Source organism: Artibeus jamaicensis, unplaced genomic scaffold (genome assembly GCF_021234435.1).
Source record: "Artibeus jamaicensis isolate MK-2021 breed Jamaican fruit bat unplaced genomic scaffold, CSHL_Jam_final contig_415, whole genome shotgun sequence".
In the NCBI taxonomy this organism is placed as follows: Eukaryota; Metazoa; Chordata; class Mammalia; order Chiroptera; family Phyllostomidae; genus Artibeus; species Artibeus jamaicensis.
In genome coordinates this window covers 33,057,501-33,082,731 of record NW_026521823.1, presented here as the reverse complement: position 1 = coordinate 33,082,731, position 25,231 = coordinate 33,057,501, and the positions used below count along the sequence as shown (strand labels likewise).

Here is a 25,231-nt window from a genome sequence, read left to right as displayed (position 1 = left end):
ATATTAGTGAAAGCAAGAGTACTCTTTTTAGGTTTTATAGAATGTTTATAAATGTTAACTACGTTATCCTTAGTTTAAAAAGTGATATTGTCACAAACTACCATTTCCTTCATAAGCTACAGTAAGAACTGTGTAACAAAATTTTGCATTAAAATACAAAGGGTATTTTATACAATTGAATATCACTCTGGTAACTTGCAGCCTCGCATGCACGCTATTGGGGTTTAAATAATTTCCTAAGAATAAGTCAAACATGCTTCTGCTGCTGGCAGGATCTGTCTCTGTTTGGTTCCCAGCCTCCCACCTGCAGAAACAGCAGTCCTTCTTGTCATTGGCAATGAAAGAATAAAGAATTTCTAGACTCCACTGTCTTTTCCAAGAGTCACCACGGTTGCCGGCTTCAACAGTGTTTGAGCGGAACCTGGTGCTCAACGCCCCGCCCAGCCAGCCACCCAGACCCATCCTTCCGCCACCTCCCACAGCGCTCTCAGACCTCCACCTCCAGCGCCACAAAGCCACCTGTCCTCGGCCACCTGTCTTCAGTTGCCCATCACAATGACCATGTCCACCTCGCAGGTGTGCCAGAGCTGCCACCAGGACTCGGGGGCCGCCACCGGCCACCACCAACCGCCACATCTACCTGGAACTCTGAGCTTCCTGAGTCTACCTGTCCACGTCTTACTACTTTCACCGCAATGATGAAAGTTTGGCTTTGGAGGACTTTGCCAGATGTTCTCCTCACCCATCTCCCGAGGGGAGGGAACAGGCTGAGAAACTGATGAAGGTGCAGAACCAAGGAGGAGGCCGCATCTTCCTCCAGGATGTCAAGACACCAGAACATGACGACTGGGAGAATGGGCTGAATGCAAAGGAGTGTGCATCACACTTGGATTAAGTGTGAATCAGTCACTACTGGACATGCCCAAACTGGCCACTGAAAAAAATAACCCTCCTTTGTGTGACTTCACTGAGACTCACTACTACCTGGATGCAGGTGAAATCCATCAAAGGACTGGCTGACCACGTAAACAACTTGCGCAGGTTGGGCCCCTGGGTCCTGTGTGGCAGAGCATCTCTTTGACAAGCACATCCTGGGAGACAGTGCCGAGAGCTCAGCCTCCGGCTGCCTTCTCACAGGCACGGGGGTGGTGGGGGACTCCCCTGTCACCAAAGCATCACTTTGCATGTCAGAGTACCTTTACCTTTCTATAATGTGTATCAAATCATCCAATTACGTCTTTCACTTGCACCACTCCTTCGGATAATTTGGTACCAAAAAAGAAAGAAGAAGAAGAATTTCTAGACTCAGATACCATATATGCCATCATTTAGCTCCAATGCTGGGTACCAGTTCTTGTCGGTAAGTGGGTCCCTGTCTTCTTTCTGTGTGTGTCTGTATGTGTGCCTGAGGTTCTGTCTTCTCAATGTTTCTCATAGGCCAAGCTTTCGAGGAAAAGCTCTGATTCCGTCTTAACTTGGGATCCTGCCTCCACGCCCAGGTCTGGCTTTCTGCAAGGATCAGCTGTGTCTCTGTGTGGCCCCACTTGTGCCTGACGCCCCCAGCACTGGCACTCCCCTGTCTGAAGCGATGCCTGTTAACTTGGCAGCGATGTACTCTGTTTGGCTGGGTCATTGCAGGTCAGCGTACTTTCCGAACACTCTTTCATCCTCCCCTCCCACCATGTTTTACTTGTAGCACCAATAACTAGGTCCACCTTGGTGTGGGCGGATCGAGCTTCAGGCTAATTGGATCGTACCCAACTTTGTCCCAGCAAGAATGGCCAAGCACAGACTTATTCACAAACTAATGGTCACCACTTAACAGATGGGTCCATCCACCCAGCCATAGAACCTCCTTGAAGTAGAAAAAGCCACAAGACTCCAGTACAGTCACGGGAGCTTCCCATTACTAACATTGAAATTTCCACTTCAGAAACAGCTCAAATAGTGCATTTCGAGGTAATTTGATTTGCTTTCCTTTGGGGAGAAAGTACAGCTTTGTAAAAGGTTTGTGCTGGAGGAAATCGTAGCTCTCTCTTACTAGCTATGTGAACAGGGAAATTGCTTCAGTCACTAAGCAAGAGCTTCAAATATAAAATAGGAATAATAACAATAATAATAGTTTTGCCTACCTCATAGGATCGTTAAGGCTAAATAGAAGAACACATGAAAAGTTCTTAAAATAGTGACTGCCTCAAAGTATTACTTAATAAATATTAGCTATAATCACTTAACTATAGGGGAATTTTCATGTTTATTGGGCAAGATAATTAATTCTGTGCTCAGAAGTGAAGCAAGGGATTGATGAAGTTTGTTCGTTTTTTTTTTATTTTTTTTAAACCAGAAAAACCTTGTAAAAGCACTATGGCCTCTGTGTTGAAAATAGTAAAAGCTAACTATAGACCACGCATTGCAGTAAGTACTTTATGTATATTAATGCATTTTAACACTATGAGGTGGAATTAATTCTTCTAACCATTTGAGGTGGAAACACTAAGTTTCCATGCAGTTGCCTAAAGCTATGGAGGGAGAAGGCAGCAGGGCCTGGATTTGAACACCAGATGACCTGAAGCCTGGGCCCGGCTCTGAACCCACTGCACTGCCTTGCCCTCCAGCCTGGTAAGGCCAGCAAGTACGTCCTTTCTTCGTTTTATTGCTCATCGCAGGGGAAAGGCTCTATCGCTAACTGTGCTTCAGGAAGGAAAATAAACTTGGATTCAGCAAATTAACTTTCAGCATAGCTTTCAATGACTGGGGTTGCAGACGATTAAATTTGGAATTTCAGAAACACACTCTAGCAAAGAACAGCAGCTGCCTTCAGATCCCAATCCACAAAGCAACAGCCCTCCCGGCATCTGGGCCAACAGCCGTGCAAGCTACACCAATAAATAAGGTGAAAGTCCCCCTGCAACCCAACCCTTCAGAATCTTCTCCCCGAGGCCGCGATGGGTGGCTCAAAGGTACCTACGCGAGAAAGGCAAATGGTTTATTTATTTTTTTTTAATGTCTGTCCAGGCAGGAGGCTGTGACCTTTGCTCTCTTTTTTTGGCACAATGGATGCTAATATTTCCAGCTGGAAGTAAATGGAGATTGTAATTGAGACACATACAACCATCTACAACCGGGGGGGTTGGGGAAAAGCCGACCAGAGAGTCTTTCGAAGTTACCTAATGAGCACCCAGCATGCCTTCAATTTCTACAAATGATCCTCCATCAGCCTGGGCTTGTTTTGCAAACAAATACTCAAAAAGAAAACCTTTCAGCTCTTGTACGTCTCGCACTGTCTCCCAAGACCGGCTCCGTAAGCTAATGTAGAATGTGAAGTGTAATTCAGGTGTCCATTTTGTCTCCTGGGGAAAGTGGCAAAGAAAACGATGTTGCAACCTCACAACTGTAGTTCTTTAGAAATGCTTATATCTCACAATGGTTACTCAATATGATGCAATGTGCAATTATTAATGTAAAGTGGATAAGTCTCATTAAAAATATCATTCCAAATGCATCTTCCCCATTTTCCCTGACACTTTTAAAGATGTGCTCTGCTTCCTCACACCCTCTTACTCTAGTCCAGGGGAAGAAAGTAGTCACAGATGTTCCCTAACTTACTATGGTTCCATGTAGGATTTTCTGACTTTATCAGGGTGTAAAAGCGATACCCATTCAGTGGAAATCTTACTTTCAATATTGATCCTTGCCTCACTAGCAGTAAGTGGCACGGCACCCTCATGACGCCAGACAGCATCGGTGAGCCAGCTCCCAGTCAGGCATGGGGTTAGGGGGTGAACAACCAACGCTCTATGGTGTACTTACCGTGTTAAATGATTTTGCCCACCTGTACGCTAAGGTAAGTCTTCTAAGCATATTTAAGGTATGGCATGCTTAGTAAGCTAAATGTATTTTTTTATTGTTGTTCAAGTACAGTGGTCTCCATTTTCCTCCCACCACTCCCCCCCACCCCAGCCATCCCCACCTCTTAATGAACAAACTCATAAGATTGCTGCACTCCCTAAATCAAGTCCTGGCATTTTCTGTGCGGACTGTACAGTAAAGGAACAGCCTGACTCAATGGCAAGAAATCCACTTAGGTATGCACAATGCCCAGGTGACGTGTATTCTAGAGAATCTTAATGTCTGGGCATAGTAAAGAACTTGGCACAGAGAAACTCAATTGAATATTAACCTCAGTTGAATATAAACCTGAGAATAAAGAAATACCACTCCCCGCCCAGCGCTGCTTCTCTCATTCAGCGCTAGCGGCAAGCCACACATATGCCGTGCTAAATGTATCACCACACTTCTGATACCGTTAGCTACAACGTGACTCTGAAAAATCAACAGCTATTTAATAATCACTGCATGGATGTACAATAAGTAAATATGCACAATGTTACTTAATGCAAAATTCTGAACAGAACTCCAGAAACTCTGGGATTTTCAACAATGTGAAGAGTGTGGACACACAAAGATGTTGGTATTCATCCATCCACGGTGCTCTAAATACTAAGCCAGTTGTGTGACTAAGTTGTTACCGAGGAAATCCAGTCCGTTACATGGAGTGGGCGATTACTGTCTATGTGTCCACCGCCGCTGTTGGTGGGAATTAAGAGCAGGGTCCTTGCCCTATATACAGGGGTGGGCGAAAGTGGGTTTACGGTTGTTCTTCGTAGGAAAAAAGCGTGCAGGTTATGATGATTTCAACAGCTTCACTCACTCAAAAGAATGTTATGCCCAACTACAAGCCTACTTTTGTCTGTCCCTGCATTTGTATTTAATGGTGCTAGGGAAATCTTTATGCAAGACACTTGAGGCAGAAACTGAACATTTTATAAAATATAGCATAATGTGAAATTTAGCGATATCGAAGACAAACTTGCTTTTGAAACTGGAATGTGACACCATTGTGAGAAAATGTCAGCAAGACAACCAACTGCATAAGCTGAGAATAGGCTGATTTTTATACATTTTTAAACATGTTCAAGGACCTTAATAACAGGACCCCTCCTTTTATCCAAGCTTCCTCTGTCCCACAAATAGAATGATCCCTGTTTTCCTCTGGACCCCCCACCTCCATAACTTCCCTCACATTTCCATGCCCTTCACAACTTTCCAGACAGTTTACAGTCTCTCTTCTCCAAAAGCCATTCTTGGTACTCCCATTGGGCAACAATTTCATTCCTTCTAATATTTCATCTGGGTTTTCACTCCTGGCATCTGTCTGCATTACATTTACAGATGCTCCTGTCTAACTGGCCCTGTGGGACTGTCAGCCCTTTGGGACAAGAATGAAAGCCTGTGGTGGTGATAAGGATGAAGAACAAGGGGGAAGAAAACTCTAGTCAATACTCTCTTTTCACCAGACTCTGTCTAGTCTCTTTGTGCATATTTTGAAAACTAATTATTTCACTTTTTTTTAAAAGAAGACACACAGAACCCAAAGGGTTTAAAAAACTTCCTATATCATTTGAATAAAAAGCCAACCCTATATTTGAAACCTGGTCGGCTGACTCCAGAGACTGTGCTGCTTATGTGTTTTTATAAAGACTACAACTTGAAATAATATGAACACAGTAGACCCTTTCTCCACTCTGGGGAATGAAGGAAGGAAGTACAGAATGTAGAACCTTCACTAGGCACCAAGAATTTACATGGAAAAACATTAATAAAGAGACTCCTAATTTTGAAGCGCAAAGTGAAAAATAATGATAAACATAAAAAAATCCATGTATTTTAGGAATGTTTTAAGTAATTTAAAAATTTATAACAGTGATATTAATTGAAGTTGGCTCCTCAACTTCTTCAGTTTCAGAGTCGAATTCGAAGTTCTGTGTACTAAAGACCATCAAAACCTAAACCTCCACACAGACTGGAGGCTGCACCCCACTGCTGTTTGGGGAGGGGGCAGTCTGGAAGCTTCCCACCTGACAATATCCTCAGGAGCCACTTCCCAGAGTCAAATATTTGGAGGCACTGGGGAGATGTGGGGAGTTTTGACTGAGTGATAGACAAAGTCAGCAGACCTTATATGACTTTTCAAAAAGGACATTAAAAATTCTATTATTTTGCCTCAGACATCCATTTTCCTTAAATACTGACTTCATTTGCGGGTTCATTTTAAGTACTTCCTTGACCTATTCTTTACTACAAGTCATTTATTAGATCATGCAAATCCTCAGAACCATGGTGTCCTAATTCTGAAGGGCTTCTGCTTGCACTGGAGACAAAGACCATCCACTCCGTTGTGGCAGAAGTCACCCAAAGCTGCACAAACAACATGTTAGAAGACATGGGGGAGCATTACCCCCAGAAAAGAGGGAACCCCCTACCCTACAAGGGCCAGATTCACTTTGTATTTTTCAGTCATTTTACAGATATAAACTACACAACATAGGAGTTAGCAGTTCTTACTTGAATATACTTTCATAAGAAAGCACACACTGGTTGGTTATTACATTTTGACCTGAGTGTCCTCAGATATCAGGTATTTTGTTGCCCATGATGAGGCACAAATTATTTAAAGTATAACTTTAAATGCTTTAACACTTTACATTAAAGCATTAGAGTTTTCTATCACAAGCATATGTTACTTCAGAATCAGAAGAGTGTTACGAAAAATGTTATTTAGCTTCAAAAAATATCACTCAAGCCAAGAAAAGGAGAAATTAAAATTATTTTCTAGATTATGAGAAATAAATATTCACTAGATCCTATAACCTAGAAAGAGGAGAAAAATAATTTTTGTAATTCATGAATATAAAAAATTCTAATACAGTATAAAATTTATCTGCAAATGAGATCTGACTCTTGAACAGAACTCACTGTCAAAATCAGAAGGGAAGAAGGGAGATGGGCTTAATGTATTAAAGTCACTATTTAATGATCAACAGGTGCTTGAATTCTACAACACCTTGCACGGTGGGCACCGCATTATCAGTAGACTTTAAACTGACCCACTGTGACAAAACAAAGAATTATAAAACCGTCATCCTTCTGTGCCTCAACTCTGTGTCCTGATGACTGACCTGTACACCTCGCTTACTCCTTTACACTTTCTGGTGACACTCCAAGTGTATCCCAGAGTAGAGCCCGGAAGGCTGCCTGCTCCAGAGATGTCCGATGCGTAAGCAAAATGAAGATTCTGGAGTCCAGTCCAGAACAAGGACTCAAAATCACAGTATGTGAAGCCAAGAATCTGTGTGTTAACTGGTTCTCTAGACAATTCCGTGTATCTTAGCTCCTGTGCCCATGTGCCTGTGTCTGTGTGCGTGTGTGTCTGTGATACAGAGAACACATGCATCCCGATTTTTGAGATAAGGGCTTCTCCTTGCACTCTTAATAAAGACCACCTTTGATCTGGGAATTTAAAATTAGTTCCATTAAATCTAATGGAGCAAATGCTGCTGAAGCCTAATATGACTTCCAGGTTTATGGGCCCTACGAGTTAATGGATAACTAGAATTCAAAGCTTCCTATTTCTTTTTGCCGTGTTTATTATAGGACCATAAGTAATCTATCTGACCGGCCTGTGTCCTTGGGTCTGCGCAGCTCCGTGCCACAGCCAGACAACACTGCAGCGTCACTAAGTAGGCTGAGCACTCACTGAAGTGCAAGAAGATAAAATAGAAGTAGGAGACCGAATCCTGATAGTTAATGAGCTTAGACTTCAACAAAGAATATGCAACAGATCATACTTTTTTTTTTTTTCATTAAAGAATACTATTAGAGAAGGACACTGAATAAGTGAAGATGACAAGGTGTCAACGACATAAGCACCAAGGACTGAGACAGGAGAGTTGAGAGGACTGAAATCTGTAATGACCAGACCACAGCATTATTCTTCTAGAAGATGATGACTATGCAAAGAAATTTTTAAAAACTAAAAAAAAAAAAAAAAAAAAAAAAACGTGGAGAGGTGGCGTATCTTCCAACACAGAGAGGCCTTACAGGCCTGCTTCCCTGTTATCTAACTGCAGTTTGCTTTTCATTTCTGAGTTGTTTGAATTCAATTACACCAGGAGGTAGGGAGGAAAAAGTGTGAAGATCATGTGCAGCTCTCTCTAGTCATCCCCAAGAATAATATTTGTCCATTTAACACACACAATAAACTCTTAACGCATCATAAACAGAACATTCTGAAGTTTGTGATGAGTGGTTATTAAAAATTTATCTGAGTTCTGTGAACCAGGCAGGGTTATTAGCTGGTCACTGCCGGCACCTCCGTGGTGGAGTCAGGATGCCCTCGCATCCCCTGGAATACCCGGAGGCCTGCGGAATCGATCGCTCAGGCAAGCTGCTCCTACCTTCAGATTCGCTACAAATGCCGAACTCCAAGAGCTCATTTCATTGTTGCCGTTCAACCAAAAATCACTGGGTGACGACGGTGTGATGAAGAAATGTTACTTATAATGCATTTATAATATACATTTTTTACGCTTTCCTCCAGATCTTGCCAACGTTTGTGTTTGAAGAGTCTGCTTGTCTCGGGGCCCATGTACTTTCTAAATAAGTGTTTAACATTTTGAAACTGATTGGGGAGATATCTCACATGGAGCCTTATTTTAACAGGCCTTTTTGGGGTAATGAACTAGAGATGTCATATCCAGAAAACAATAATAAAGATTTGGAGAGAAGTGGACAATCAGCAGCCTTGACTGAGCTAAGATCCTGATCAGATGCCTTTATCTTTGCTATTTGAAAAGGTTGTGTAAGTGACTGGTTTTGAACACACAGAAAAGCAAGCATGGCCGTAACAGCTGACACTGCTCTGTATCTAGAATGAATTCTCTCTCTGGAAACCCTCAGTCGTATACCTGCTCAAGTCATTTCTCTTTTTTAAAACTTCTTATTACAAAAATTTAAAGACCACACAAAAATGAGAATCTCATAAAAAGCCCTGATGGAATCATCAGCCAGCTTTGGCAACAATGGTCACCCATCTGCCCACCTTGTTCTCGGCTACCTGTCCACCACAGGGACTCCCTAAGGACAAACGAGGCCTTGGAGATCAAGGTTCCCTTTAATTATTGTGTTTTGAAACTTGAAAAAGCATACAAATGTTTTTCTTATGCTTTTACCTTTTTTTTTTTTTTGGTTAGGAGAGGGAAATCTGGTATTATCTCTGTGCATGAGGATGCTTAGATTTTATTCCAATTTCTTATCAGGAGGGAAGACTGAGAACCTCTGGAAGCATGACCCCCATCACAGAGCCAGTGACACATAGGGTTTCCCCAGGCACGTCACACCTGAGTGGGGACCCGGTCACACCTGAGTGGGGACAACGGGTCCCCCACCTTGATGCTCACTGTGCTGAGGGAGCCGTCTTCACTGAGCCAAGGTGTTCTCAGGTCTGAAGACAAAACTCATTCCACTGGCCCTAATCACACCATCATTCAATATTTTCCTTCATTCTCATTGCAGTAAGAAAGGCAGTGTTCTCTATGAAGTGGCGGAGAGAAACAACTTCACTGAAATAAGAATTCTCCTGCAATTTGCCCATCCCTACTCAAAGGATTAGTGAGCCACTGTCAGCGAGTGGATACTCGCCTGCTCATTAACATTCATGACCAGGAAACCTTCTGGTCGGGCTGGTTTCAGAGTCTGACGGAGCAATACTTAAAAGAAATTGGCCTGTCTACAAAACAGCTGCTCGGCGAAGCCACCATGCAAGGGAATTGGTGATAATAAGATGATAATATTACAACCACAATGGGAGCATAATGTGCTTTAAGTTACTGTGAGGTAGGCAGCAGGGGTCTGAGAATTAGAAAAAGATCAGTAGTCAGTCACACAGAGGACACGAAGCTGCTGATCATCCGTGTGTGTCCTCCATTTTGAAAGACCTGTTGGAAGAGAAAGGGAGAGATAGCGAAGACAAATTTCCTTGTACAAAGGTCTGAGTTCTTGTGCAATGCATTTAGGGATCACCCAGCCACAGATCATACACTCCCACGTTGTGCAAAAGCACCGTGTTGGTGAATGATAAATCTGTTTACCAAGCCAAGTCCCTGGTTAGCTGATTCTTACTTTTTGAAGGTCTGTCCTCTGGGAGAATTGGCAGATTACTTTCCAATGCCAGTGAGACTGTTTCCCTAATTGTAAAACCCAAGTCAATACATCCTGATTTCCCTGGGAGTGTCCTTCAGAAGAAACACATATCACTGACACAGTGGCCTGGCAAACGTAAAAATGGCATTCAGTTCATTCTTTCCTATCATGATTAACGATATAACCCTTAAATTATAGTTAACTTGTTATACTGTCCAATGAGGAAGGGGACTAATAGCATAAAAATTGAAATATTACATCTACTTATGCTTTAATCACATCAGAGTAGTGAGTGTGTATGTGTGTGTGTGTGCACGCGCGCTTACGTATGTATGTTTTTGCCAGTATGTGAAGCTATGGGAGGTAGTTGTTAAACAGGTGTGTCTGCCTAACTGATTTACTTAGGAAATACCTACTGCTCTTAAGTTCCTAGAGAATCTGCCCACTACCCTAAAAAACAGAAAATATGGAACATAAAGCATTGCTTGGGAAACAGCAAGAGGCTGTCTGTTGAGGACTATGGTAGATTAGAATAGAGGCATATTCACCTCTTCCCCCACCTCAACCTGCCTGAGAGCCACACAGTCCACGGCCCCACTCACATTGGCGATGACCATGAAATTTGCTTTGGCCGATACTGTAGAACCTGGGAAGACAGAATGTCGATTCTAGTTTAGGCTTTAAGAGGGAACACGCCTCCATATTTGTAACAGTCTCCAAACTGCACCATGAGACGAACGTGCCCAAGATAAAAGTACCACTTCCAAAAGAATAGAGACCTGTAAGAGCAGAACAGATCAAATCTATATGTTAAAACTAAGCCCGTTTGAACACAGCCCAAAACACCAACCTGTAGCCAACTGTAGCATGCACTAAGGAAAAATAAATGCCTCTTGTTTACGTCCTGAAATTTTGTGTACGTGTTTGTTACGAAACAGTATCAGATTGATACAAAGCCAAAAAAGTTTCCAAAGAATATCTACATAATAGAGAAACGTTAAATGAAAATGAAGTTATATTGCTTGGAAACACCAATAGTAAATATGTTTACAAGGAAGCCCAATGTCTTTGTGAACATGGATATAGCATCTCTGGTACTTCCGTCTCCTTCCGCCCCTTCTTCATCACAATCTGAAGTCATTCTTTAAAGATCCCACCTTCCCCCTATTCCCAAAGTCTTCCCTCGGGCCTCTCACTAAAGTGCTTGACTCCCTCCTTTCTGTCTCCAGCAGGTTCTATTTTATGAGACAGTTCTGTCTCCTGTGCTAGGCTGACTCTGAGGTCGCTGCAATGAGGCAAACCCTCTGCAGGTTGTGAGTGTATTCTCGACATTATCAGCCTATTTTTTAAAATCAACTACACACTTGGTTGAGTAAGCGCCTTCTATGTGGTAGGTTCAGAATGAATGTTTCCAAATTGGAATCACACTCATCAGGTGACAGGAAATGCAGAAGATTCTACCGTCATCTGGAACAACTCGTCAGCTTCTCTCGGTTTTTAAATAAGTATATTCTCTGAGAAAATTAGGCCATATTTTAAAGATATCATTACGTTACTGCCATCTCTACAGTCTACAGATGAAAAATGATATTTTAAAAGAAAACACAGCAGATTTGCAGTGTAAAAATATGACGGTGCTGTGTGTAAATTATTTCTGCATCCAAAAAATGAGAATTCTGAGGGTGTTATTGTAGAATAAGTTCTTCAGAAAAATGGAAATTACTATTCAACTTTTCTTATTTGCTTTTAAAAACATACGTGCTGCCAAATTCCCTGGACAAATGTGTATCATTAAAACACATAAATAAAAATCAAGAAAGAAAGAAAAATAATAAGACCAAGAAGAACACACTAAACAACAACAACAAAAACCCTCATAATGAATTTCAAATGTGTATAAATTTCAGCTCGAATAAATCTGAAGAAGAAAAATAAACAAAATATAATATCCGGTGAACTAAATTTTCCTGTCTCTGAACAAAACATTCCATACACACGGTCTTAAAGCAGAGAGTACAGATGCCCAGACCAAGACAGAGGCTATGAGGCTTTGTGAAGTCAGGAGAAGAAACAATCAGCCTTTCTTGGTCAAATAGCATTTTTTTTTCACAAAACACTCATTTCCTTTTAATTTAGGGACAACCTCCAACTGAATGCCTTTCTGCATTTACCAAAAATGTGGCTCAATTCTTTACCCACCAACATTACTACTGCCTTATTAAAGAAATATCAGTAAATTTTAGCCAGTGTCCACTCAAACCCAATAAAAGCATAGTAAGTAAGAATTTCAGGCCAATATTGACTTCCTATCACATTACTATTTATAAGTCTGATGTAAGTCAGGAGTATTAGGTTACAGTCTTGGTTTCATCATTTCAGTGGAAACTTGGCAAGCCATTTACCCTCTGTAAACTCCAGGTTCCTTGGAGGCTGGACTATATTTAAGTGTGCAATTTTCTTTTTTTAAGGACTGAAAAAATAAAACATTCTTCTTTGAAAGATATTTCCAACTCCTCCCAACAATAACTGGGGCAGGACAAGCATACGGACACAGAGAAATAGAATAGTAAGTAAAGTCTCACCCTGGCTGCTGTAGCACAATGTATTGAGCACAGGCCTGCAAATGAAACAGGTTGCTAGTTCAATTCCCAGTCAGGGCACATGCCTAGATTGCAGGCCAAGTCCCCCGTAAGGGGTGCACAAGAGGCAATCACACAATGATGTTTCTCTCCCCCTCTTTCTCTCTCCTTTCCCCTCTCTCTAAAAATAAATTTTAAAAAAATGTTTCTTTAAAAAAAAAAGAATTGTAAAATCTCAGCCCAGGAAGGGACTTAAAAGCACCAAAAAGATGCTGGGCAGTGGAGGCCAGAAGCAGGGATTCAGCCGTGCGCAACTGGGGATGGAAGCGGGCTCTGCCCCTCACTCCCTGGGTTCCTGCGAGTGCTGTTTGCCCTGGTGTGCAGCTGAACACCTGTAAAGGGTGAGGTCATTACCCTTACTACTACCGGATGTTTGGTTGTTCTCTGTTTGCTGTTAGAATCCTACCAAGCAGCCACAGGGACGTAAACACCCCTGACCATGGGACAGGTCAGAGTCACAGAGCACAGACGTGCCGGGAAAGGGAGTGGGTGCACAAACATGTCCCTCCTTTCTCTGTCTTTGCGTGCGATTTGTTTATGTGTTTTTACATTTCTCTGGTCATCTGGGTACTGGGCCAAGGTGAGGAAGATAAGCAATACGGGAGTCACACTGGCTGGGTGGGCATCCCTGCTGTGGTGTGACAGAAGGTCAGGGTTGGAGAGCGAACAAATGGAAAGCTTCGCTGCTGCACAATTCTGAGGGAACCTGGGTGGTGGTCACACCCTGGCCAGAGGGTGACGCGCTGCAGGGAATGTGATGAAAACCAGAGGTGGAGACTTGGCCAGAGGAAAAAAAAACCATGCAAAAAAACTTGCAGAAAAGCAACACTACTGAGAATAGAAGCCTTTATTTTATATGCAAGCATTCTAACATTTCCATCCCACATTTAAAAAGGAAAAAAAAATCTAGCTGTTGAGGAATAAGGAATTTCTTTGTGCAAGCGTGAAAATTTCTGCAATTGGTATTATATACTTTTTCCAATCGTCTTCCGATGCAAATGTTTTCAAATGTATTGTGTCTCAGCTACATATTTTAGGCTAGTGGGTGTGTGGAGCAAAGCATGGCCATTTAGGGGAGTAGAGAAGAATTCATATTAATTCAGGTTCAGCTTCCAAACACCCAATGAATATTTACAATTTTATACAGTGTGATCTTCTAAATATTACCAAATATATTCATAGAAACTGGAAAAGAACCATAAGTACAATGCTACGTTATGCTAAATGTTTTGGAAAGTCAAAATTTAAGTCACCTGTGCGGAGATCCAGGGCTGTGGTGAAGTTGGAGGAAGCTACACTCACCTCTTCCCAGGACAAAACTGGAATCACAATTCACTTACAGAGAAGTCATCCTGAATAACCAACTGAAGACTAGTGGAAGAGAACTGTTATAGCCAAAAAATTATAGAAGTAGCCACACTGAGACTGTCAGGAAGGGCGGAGACATGCAAAGGGCTGGCCCTGTCCCCACAGGCAGTGGCCGTGGTTCTGGTGGGATATCTCAGCTGCAAAGGTTCCCCCAGAAATGCATAAGGACGCTACCCCAAGCCAGGCACCCCCAGCCCAGAGTACCAGAGCCAGGAAGAGGTGCCCGCATAGCATCAGAGAGGCATGAGTCTACCAGGGAGAGGCAAGGGGCCACCAGAGATACAGGCACCTTCTTAAAGGTCCAAGGCACACAATTTTGTTTACAGCTATGCACCCAGGCGCTAGCAGATGGAGGACAGAAAAGATTAGAGGTGTGTGAGGAGAGTCTAGGGTGTGGCTCTGGGGAGGAAGCTGAAGGGACAGCCACCAACATCCCTGTGCTGAGTCACCCTCCTGGACCACTGATACTGTTTCTTGAGCAATCAACTTTGTGCAGCATCAAAAAGCGATACTCCACCTTGTGGAGGTCAGGCTCTACGGAGAAGTACACCCAGAGGGGCTTCCAGGGAGTGAGCCTAGCAGGGCAGCCTTCAGGCAGAAGCAGGTGGAGACAGGCGGGGGACAGATCTAGTCTGGGCACCTTGGGGCTTTTGCTGACCTGTTCCTCACGTTGATACTGGAAAAACCAGCATCGATGCACAGCCCGGTCCTTCCCGCATGTACCCGGGCCCAGCAGAGGGAACCACAAAAAGTGGGCCATTTGCAGCTCCAGTTTACCCAGGGGCAGTCACAGGTGGCATCTGACACTGGCCTGCACCACAGTCCCTTACAAGAGGAGCAGAACCAACACCCTCAATGACCAGATTCAGACAACATCAGAGCAGGATCCAATATGCTTCACAAACAGCATCTCCAAAGAGAGATCTTGGCAGGCACCAAACCCTGCTGCAGCGAATTCCTCTAAGTGTGGTCAGCACCTACACAGCAGCCCGGACTCTGTGGTAGGAGCTGAGCCTCACAGTCAGCCAGCCTGAGGGTCATCGCCATGTCAGAGTGGCTAATAGAAATCAACACTCAGTTCCAACAGGAGGGTGCACATAATCCAAACCAGGGACATTCCTGGAGCACCCAACTCAGGTGATCAAGAAGACTGCACCGTTGGACCCTTCAGGACACCTATGCAGAGGCCACCCCACAGAGCCCTGAAGTCACAGCAAATCTATCTACTGCATAGAAACAAACGCAGAAAAGCAGCCAAAGTGCAAAGACAAAGAAACAAGCCCCAAATGAAAGAACAAGGGAAATCTCCAAGGGAGGAACCAAATGAAATGGAGGCAAGTAATTTGTAAGATGTAGAGTTCAAAGTAATGCTTCTAAGGATGCTAAAGACCATGAAAAAAGACATAGAAACTGTAAAAAAAGGACCTTTTGGAAATGAAGTACCATATGTGAAATGAAGAATGCACTGGAGGGAATAAATAGTAGGCTGGATAAGGTCATTGTACATAATGAAAATATGCTGGAAAGTGGTCACTCTCATATAATATAGTCATCATTCATATTATTGAAAAACATAACCAATACAGGCATGCAAAATCCAGAAAATGGGACCAGAGGCAGAAACGCAAAATGGACGATTTGGACGAAGAGACCCCAGGAATCACGCAAAATGATTCACAGAACAGAAATGACTTATGTATCTATCTTCTTATCCCTAGAGGGTGTTCCTGCAAAGTCACCTCAGGAAAATAAAATCCAAAGCCCTTCAGAGCACCACTGGTTTTATCAGGGAAAGTAAGGCTGGGAGGGTCACATTGTATAACTGATCCTAGATTGATCATCTGCACTTAATACTATCTGATACTCATCAATAAATGCCATGAGGAAGTCTTTTTTTAAAGCCAAGAGAAAAAATGAAAAGCTACCTGCATGAATGCACCATCATTCCTGAAACATGACTTAGCAGCATCGCTTTCCAGGGATAAGAAGATAATTCACACAATTGCACACTTGACCTTCATGAAATTGCCAAAAGAAAGGGCAGAAACTCTAATGGTGACTTTTTCATTTACATGTTTTTATAAATTTTTTTTAAGCCTGAGCTTTTCACAAGTTGAGTTCATCAGGATCTCATTTAGAACTTTTTAAAAGTCTGGGCTAAAAGCTTCCTTGGAAGAAAAGCTAAATTTCTCCCCCATTCCAGCCTACTGTAATGGCAATGAAGTGCACTGTTACTGAAGAATTCATCACCCTCTATGTCCAATCTAGTCTTAGCAAAAGTCAATGTCCTGTCAAACTGATTGACGTAATACCCCTAAGCACAACAGCATAATTTAAAACACACCTGTAAACAGAGGGGGGAGGGAGGAAGGCAAGCAAAGAAGTCGGGGAGGGGGAGGGGAGGGAGCAAAAGAGATTTCTTCAGTAAGATGAATGAGATGTGGGATTAAGAATTGTAAATTCAAAGATATTAATAGTTATTGATATGAGGATACAAAAAGTTTCTGGCTCAGTCTTGTCGACGACCTTTTTTACTCGTTGTTTTTTTTAAAAACTTCCCATAAAGCTACCTTATGTCTAATATTATTAAAAATAATATGTATTATGTACCATCGAACCTGCCCTGGAATTATTTCCCCTTAATTGTAAAATGCAGTTTTATAAAAGCACTCGAGTTGTTTTCCAAGGACATGGTCCAGAAGTCAGCAGCGCAGGTCCCACTCACCAGCTTTCTGTAACAAAAGTTACAGTGTCTCAACTCGCCTTACTGTGAAGTGATACATCATTGTCCCTCAAACACAGAGCCCCTTCAGAGGCTGCTGGATGCCACTGGATTTGTAATCTGTCAATCAAGGGTGACTCCCAGGGGCTCCCTAGGTGCATTCAAGGGGACGACATTCACAGTACCACTTCAAAACAGGGAATCATTTTCATGCACATCCAGGTAATAGAGTTAAACACCGAGTGAGAGGCAGAGGAAGAACGGGATGATGCTGAAAAATACTTGCTGGAAATAGAAGTCCCATTGGCTTACACGGAAAATTTCACCTCAGCGTGAATGAGCACTGAAAACACCACCAGGCCGGCCTACCTTTTAGAACTTGGAGGACTGATTTGAAAGAAAGTGCTGTGTTTACACTCGTTTAAAGGAGCAATGAAGCAGAACCTTTTACCTACTAGAGAGGAAAACAAAAAAGAGAAAGGAAAACTTTGGCAAACCTTTTCCACACTGGCTCTGTTGTGCACGGACTGGAGAGGGGGAAGAACGTGAAGGGCAGTTCTGTTGCCGCGGGGCGACTAAGAACATGAAGGACTAAGGTACAAGCAAGGTTCGCCACAGTTTGTAAGTCTGGTTTACAAGGAGTCATAGTGGGGCACATTCATTCCTTAAGGCTACGCACCACTTAAGAATATTAACTTTATCCTTATTAATTCAGGTTATAAAAATCGGGTTGCTTTCAAATAGATTTCTGAGGCTCTGATGAGAAAATTCAGTGCTGAAATTGTAGTCATAATTGAAGTCACACTTTGTACCTCTAATACAAGAGGTTTATTTAACAAACAGAATATAGAAATGAAGTCGATGGCGTTTAATCAGGAAATCAATGGAGGGGTTAAACCTTGCGAAGAAAGCACTGCAGCCATAATGGAGAACGCAGCTGCCTTATCCGAAGGATGAACTCTGAAATAAAGACCATGCCCCTGGTATTTAAACCTTGCCTGTCTTCTTCAAAGTGTTGTTGCATTTCAAATAATTTTAAATGGCATTGAACTGTATTAAAGAAAAAATGCCCACATGAAAAGGGAAGAGAAGCCACGGTAGAACAAAACCTGAATTAGAATCACTCTCATAACACAACATTGAGCTTAAATCTTTCAGAATAAGTCTCACAGGCCAACCACAAATGCAAAACTGTTCTTCAACTTGGGTGTTCCCAAGCCATCGCGATCAAAACCATCAAGAAAGCTCCCGTTTGGATTTTTTGTTTGTTTGTTTTTGAGCAAAGAAGAAAAAAGAGAGAAAGGAAGAACTCATGGACACGTACAACAGAGTGATGATTGCGGGGTGAGGGTAGACGGTGGGCGGAGCTAGAAGAGCCCATGGGGTGAGAAAACACAATAGAAGTAAATAATGTAGAAAATGTCACAAATGTTTAAGAGGGAAGGAAAAACTCCTGCTTAAAATAACATTTTCCCACAGGAGATGGAGATTCTTGTGGCAACGCACCCAGAGACCAGAGCACGGCGGGAGCCGCCCCACCTACCGTCAAACTTCTTGTGCCTGGACACAAAGGTGGTGCGCACAAAGTGACTCGTCTCCTCCACCAGGTTCTCAAACTCCAGTTTGCTCTGCTGGCTCAGCTTGTCTTCCATCTCCGTGGTGCAGCAGGTGTATTCTTGAGGGCAGATTCTCAAGTGCTCCCCTGTGAGGAGAAGACAGATGTCAGGAAGAGAGGTTAGGATTTCAGGGGATTCTCCAACATTTCCTCCAGTCCTGGGGTGCCTGTCCCATCAACCCCTCCTGGACCTTCTCTGTGCCTCAGTGTACAGAGGAGGTCCCTCATTCCAAACGTCCTGGACTGTCGTGGAACCTGATGCCAGGGTCTGCTGTTAGCGTCCGCGCACCCCTCATTCTTACATGGAAATCTGAATCCCACGGGTGACACCATTAGAAGCCAGAGCCTTTGGGTGGTGGTTAGGTCATGGACGGGATTAGTGCCTTATAGGAGACCCCAAAGAGCTAACTGATGCCTCCCTTCTCCCAGCGAAAAGGTACCATTTGTAAACCAGGGAGCAAGCTTCTACCAGACACTGAATCTGCCAGTGTCATGACCTTGGACTTTCCAGTCTCCCAAACGGTGAGACGCAAATGTGCTGTTTGTAACAGCACATTTACATATGTGCTCTTAAGCTACCCAGCTTACAGTATGTTTGTTACAGCAGCCCAAACAGACTAAGACATCTGAAGCTTAATTTCTGAACCCGTGTTGTACATGAAGGTCTACAAAAGACCTCAGAAGACCACAGCAATGTTCCACTCTTCTTCTAAATGTACCAAGTAATGCCAGGTGACAGGACATGCAATGCATCGTATTGAATACAGCTTCTTTGGAAACCTCAGTGGGGCAAGAGACAGTCCCATCACCGTAGCCTCAGACAGCAAGGGCAAGGAAAGGTGGCAACTGTGCCTGTGTCCCCCTCTGCCCATCCACCTGTCCGAGTGCATCAGCTTTTCTCTGGGTGACAGTGAGGGTGTTTTAATGGCAGGTCCCATGGGCCACACATTCCATCAGTTGACATTTCTTGTCAGAGGAAAAATGTTCGACTCTAAGAAATAAGGTGCTGATGGGTTTAATTAACGCTTATACAGAAATGTAAGGTAAAAGGTAATGGGAGTCGTGTATTCAGTTCTGCAAACTCATCTCTGGCTATTCCAGGCCAGTGATTTTGACAATATTGCTTTCTTTGGTGCTATTTGCAAGTAGGAGCCAAACCTTTGTGTCATAAAATTAAAATGGTCTGAAATTAAAATACGAGTTTCCAACCGATGCAGCTCCTTTTGTATCAAAAGTGTTTAAGAGTCTGGAGGGAAGAGGAAAAATTCACCAACATCTTGCTAAATTAAACCAACAAATAGCCCCTGCAATTAGAGTTACTGTAGGCCATTTGGAAAACCGCATGTGCTTGATGCGGTGATTAAAATTCATTTATAATGTTTAACTACTTATATAATATCACATCCTGTGATGCTGGGTGATATATAGGGTGTTTTGTGATTCCTCGTGCAGTTTGGTGCTTTTGTGCCTACTTAAAAGTAGGCAGAATTAGTAAATGAAAACAGCGTGTACTGATGTTAGATCTTACGTCATTCCAGGAAGGAAAGGAGACCATAAAATATCATAGGTCTATTTTTAAAAAGAAATGAAAATACATTGTACTTGAGAATATTAAACATCGAATTCAAGATAACAGTTCCCTCCCAGGAGGAATTAGGATTTGAAAGAAATACCAAGATACTTTTATCTATAATCTTTTATTACTTAAGTTGCTTAATGGATACATGATGATCATTATATTATTAACGTTTTCTGTACATTTAAACTGTCTTGTAATAAAAACCTGGAAACCTGCCATGCTATTAAAATGTAGTAGCCAGGACAGTTTTGCTAGAGAGGAGAGCAGAGGGTAAATATTTAAAAAGAGAAACAAACCGCCCTTGACATTCAGAAGCCAGCCAGGCACTCAATGCTGGGTCATTATCCTCCATTACGAATAAACAATCTTATAGAATAACGACCTCAGACGAGATTACTCGGAGGCCAGGATAAAATGCAACAAAACAAGGCCACTTCGAACCATGTCTGAGCACTGGTGAAAGCACAAGGTTGCTATCCCATCCCCAAAGCACCCAACACCTCCTGTGTTGGGCAAAAGGAAGTATCTGCTGGTGTCCTTCCTCACCACTTACAGACTGACTCTCCTCCTAGCCTCCCCCGTTGATCAGGTTTATCGAGATAACCTTATTGGAGAATCACCTCTGCTTTCTGACCACATCCATCGTAGCTTCAAACCCTGCTACGTTGACCCCTCCCCAAAATCACCCAAACAAAATCCACAGCCGGTAAGAGACACCTTTGAAGTCCCTCTGACTGCAAAACCCAGTGGCTCTCCATGCTGTAGTCTCGCTCACTGCGGTGAATGGTAACCCAGATGGTCCAACTACAGATGTGTCCCTGATAATTTCTGATTTGAAGGTACTGATTTACCAAAACAGGGACCCATAGAATGCCATATAGTTTGAAAATTTTTCCGCAAGTCGTTCTGATCCTTACAACCCATTGAGAAGCAGAGTTGTAAAGTTTAAGATCCTGGGAAGGAATAAGTAGGGCTTTATCCAAAGCAAATGGTTCGCAAATCACTATTTTTTCTTTTTACTAAGATGTCAAGTCTAAGCAGTAAGGATACCACTCTATCCAGGTTGAATGAACAGCTGTGCAGAGGGTTCCTCATTCTGACCTGTGTATAAACTGCTTTCGTAAACCCCACTGTCCTTGTTCCCCTGCTTCATTTCCTTCTCTGTGTTACGCACAAATGAAATATCCATTTCTCAAGGTTTAGTCATCAGGACTGCATTCTACTTCTGAATCACTGCAATTGAGTTTACAACAAAACTCATGGGGCTTTCTGCAAAAATGAAACAAACAAACATTCAGAATGACCAAAAGAAAATAAACATTTTATGACCTGAGGGAAACAGTGGTTTAGGGAGAATTTATGGAAAAAGCACCATGGATCGACATTCGTGAAATTTTGGGTTGGAGACATAATCTCTAATGAGCCAAAGAAAATCAGTATTTTATGCCATAATAAATTGAAGCTGAAAGATACTTACTTCTTAATGAGACAGCTTTAAACCAAAATTACTTTGTTGGGTGTGTGTGTGTGTGTGTGTGTGTGTGTGTGTGTAGTAAGGTCATAGAGGTATATGTAAGAAGCTGCCTTGCTCATTCAGAGCAGTTTTAGACCTTTTCTAGAACCAAAAGGGTCCCCGACAAGTCAATTCCTTTTTCCTCCTTTGTATGGGTCCCTGGCAGAGAGAAAATCAGAGAGATGGAGAGAGAGAGATACACAGACTTGGAGAAAGAAAATGAAGGGGTGGAGAGATCTCCTGAATGTGGACAAATCCTGCTGTGAAAGAGCAGATCTTTTGTGCCAAGTTCACAGTACCTGATCCCAAGTACACAGGATCAGAGCACCAGAAGTGTGTGGCTGACCTGAGGCTGAGGCTTGCAGCCTGCCCAGGGTGCCGCTGGGTAGGATGGCTGCAGAAAGCCTGTACTATTGAGGTGCAGTTCCTTTCCCCCCTCACCTGAGGCCCCTGATACTTATCAAACTGACTTTGAATGGCCAAAAAGACTTAGGACAGTAAGACAATTGGGTCCTGAATAGGCTGTTATGTATTCATTCTGCTTGGGGTCCCAGAACAGAGTTTGCAGAGCATGCCCTCTGGCTCAAATGCAGCCTACCACCAGTTCCATGGGGCCTGAGAATAAATGGTGGGCAAAAGCAAATAAGCAGGTAAAATCAAAATAATGATAGCTTTGTTTTGTGGAAGTTTTATAAAATTCTAATTTACTTGTTCATAAAAACGTTTCATTGGGAGAAAAAGCTCCACCCACCCACTTGTACATTGTGGACGGCTGTTAGAACAGCACAGCATTTGTGACGGAGAGCGTAGAGCTGCCAACACCTGAACTACTTCCATTCTGAAATCACACATTTCAGCTGCCCTGACGTATTAGCTCTACCTTCCTGTTCCACATTCTCCTCATGGCAAGAACACGGGGCTCTTTTCAGCTTACATACTTCCTGGCACCTGTAAGTAATGGATGTAATGATGGCATCCTTCCAAAGTTGTAACTGATGGAGAACAAAGTGTTAGGCGTTGCCCACTGACATTCCTTCCTCAAAGCCCTTCAGGTTCTTTATTTGTTATCTATTATATGATTAGATAAAGTATCAACTCAATTGGAGTGCCCTTCTAAATCTCCAAGATCACTGATAATAAAGATATTAAATAGCTTATTCCAGAAGATTAGCATAACAGACCATAAGTGTAGACGTGGCATTGGAACTATATTGATTATACCTTTATTCATCAGACATTTGTTGATAACCTTATAGATGCAAATCATGATGTTGGTGTCCAACAGGATCAGACAGAGAGTATCACGCCATCAGCGTAAACAGGTGCATGCTTTCTTAAGGTATTTGAAGTTCATGCCAGTGAATAGCAGAGTCCCTGCGTTTTTATATCTCTCTTCAGGAGCTCTAAAATAAATAAGGGGAATCGGAGAGGTGGAAGAAAGCAACTCTACCAGGAAGTGAGAGAATGGGCAGGCACTCAGGGACATCCATTCAGACATCACCTTGTCAAGTCTTTTCTGAGAAAGAAGAAATGGGACTCTTTCTCCCCCTAAAAACCCCCTTCAACTATGTGTCACTCTCTACAAGACCTTTCTCCAAATGTCTGCCAGATGTCTATTTTCACTCCAAGAGGCAGAGGTGACAGCAGAAATGTCATTCTGCCACGTCACACACCCCCCAAGGATGGGCCTTGGTCTGAAAGCCGCCAGGACGAGGCTTTGTGAGTGGCATGGTAGGAAGGAGCAGGAGACAGCAGGGTCTCATTAACCACTGAAGGCAGCCTCTGTGCATCTGCTAGAGCGGATTCACTGCCCTTGGCAGTGACGGGTGAGGTCCTCAGAATACACATGCCAGATAAATGAGCAGCCAATACAAAGTGCCCTGAATGAGTCACCTTTTGTAGACGATATAGCCAGCCAAGCTCCTGGCTCTCGTAGAGCTTTGGAATGTGGAGGAAAATGACTACCTTTGCACTTCCTAGAAAGTAGGTAGAAAATCAAAACCTATAAAGTGAAAAGAAGATAGCAAAATCTCACAAAAACAGAGTACTTCAATTTCTGAACGTCCGAATTCTATTTGATTAGAATGCAATAACTGGTCCTGGCTCGTATGGCTCAGTGAGTTGAGCACAGGCCTGTGAACTAAAGGGTTGCTGGTTCAATTCCCAGTCAGGGCACATGCCTGGGCTGTGGGCCAGGTCACCTGTACGGGGCGTGGAAGTGGCAACCACACATTGATTGCCACACATTGAGAGCGTGAGAGGGTTTCTCTCCCTCTCTTTCTCCCTCCCTTACCCTCCGTCTAAAAACAAACTTTAAAAAATATTTTTTAAAAAGAATGCAGTGTTTGTTTTAGACTTAGCCCTCTTTGGAGTGGACGGTCCTCACCAAAGTTCTCTCATCCTTGAATGACTAAATTCCCCGCCATCAATTAGCTGTCTGTGTCTGGTAAAGGCTAGAATCTCTTCATCTTTTTATCTATTGTCTCCAATAACCCATCAGTTTGTTCATCTGGTGACTTGAAAGTTGACTGGAGCAAATAATCTAAAGAAAAAAGGTTTAAAAAAGTAAAATATTCTAGAATCAGTTAACTTCTACCTACAGTTCCTGAGAGCAAAGATAATTTAAAGTGGAGTTAATAGTTCTGGGTTGATTTTAGTCTCATAAAGATCCTATGCATGCAAATCAGGAGTGGGAGACAAGAAAACAGCATTTTTTTAAAATGTAGGTTTCAGTTCATTTCTTTAAAATTCCCAAACCTCTAAATAAGCACTTCTTCAATGTTTTTCAGTGTGAAACTTTATTATAAATCGTCCTTTCATATCTTTGAGGGCTGCTCTTCTCCAGTCATGTTGTTTAGTACCATAATTAGAGATGTTCAAACTTTCACATAAGTTTTAAGAAATTCAATTCATGTTCTACCTCAGTGGATCTTATCACTCAAATAACCTATATTAGTATCATCCTTTGATGTTGTCAATTTCCTGATGAAGACTCTGAATACTAATTCCTTTAGTGATAAAATTTTCATTCTGCATTTTGCAAAAATAACTCCTTTAAACAGATGTTTAAGTTAATTATCTAAATCTGTTCCAACAGTTGCACAAAGACAATTTCAAACGTTCTCCTCTAGAAAGTACAGATCCCACCTCCATAGTTCTTCTGACGATGATTCTGGTCTTTAACACTCCCTTGCCATTTTTTTTTTTCAAAGAACCAGATATTCGGGGGTGGGATGGGCACAGACTGGGGTGTGAACAGAACTGACAGGCACGAGGACTGTGAGGGCGGGGAGTGGGCAGAGGTGGTCTTTGAGATCACAAAGCCCCTGCAGAGAGAAAAGCCATCTTTCCTTATTCTCACATCTAATCTGGCTCTGATATCAAATTATTAAATATGTAAAAATGGATCATGTTTAAATAGAGGGGGTTTCTCTTAGTCTTAAAGATATCTTCCATAGTTCATACAAGTACAATTTTGAGCCATTTAAGAAAAGCAACGCCTTAAAAATGATTAACAGTAATTTACATGTGCAGATACAGGCAGAGATATATACACACATACATGGACACATACAAGAATACACAGAATTTCCCCCAGTATTTGTTGAAGGAAAGAACAGAAAGATCTTAGAATAAAGTTGGAATTGCTACTTTTCTTCTTCTACACAGGAAGCAGCCTAGCAAAACTATGATTAAATACCCCAGGGACAATTGCAAATCTTAACAACAATGGGGTTCCATGATCTATCTATTG

General features: G+C 42.5%; 1 protein-coding gene across 2 annotated transcripts in view; it reads right to left on the bottom strand.

The window, feature by feature from the left end:
- Window positions 1-25,231, bottom strand: part of GPC6 (glypican 6) — a 1,002,313-nt gene that overhangs the window by 725,757 nt on the left and 251,325 nt on the right. For both annotated transcript variants that reach the window (XM_037132471.2, XM_037132472.2), the window contains exon 2: window positions 18,314-18,472. In XM_037132471.2, the coding sequence (XP_036988366.1) occupies window positions 18,314-18,472 (159 nt within the window). The remainder of the gene's footprint in view (window positions 1-18,313; window positions 18,473-25,231) is intronic.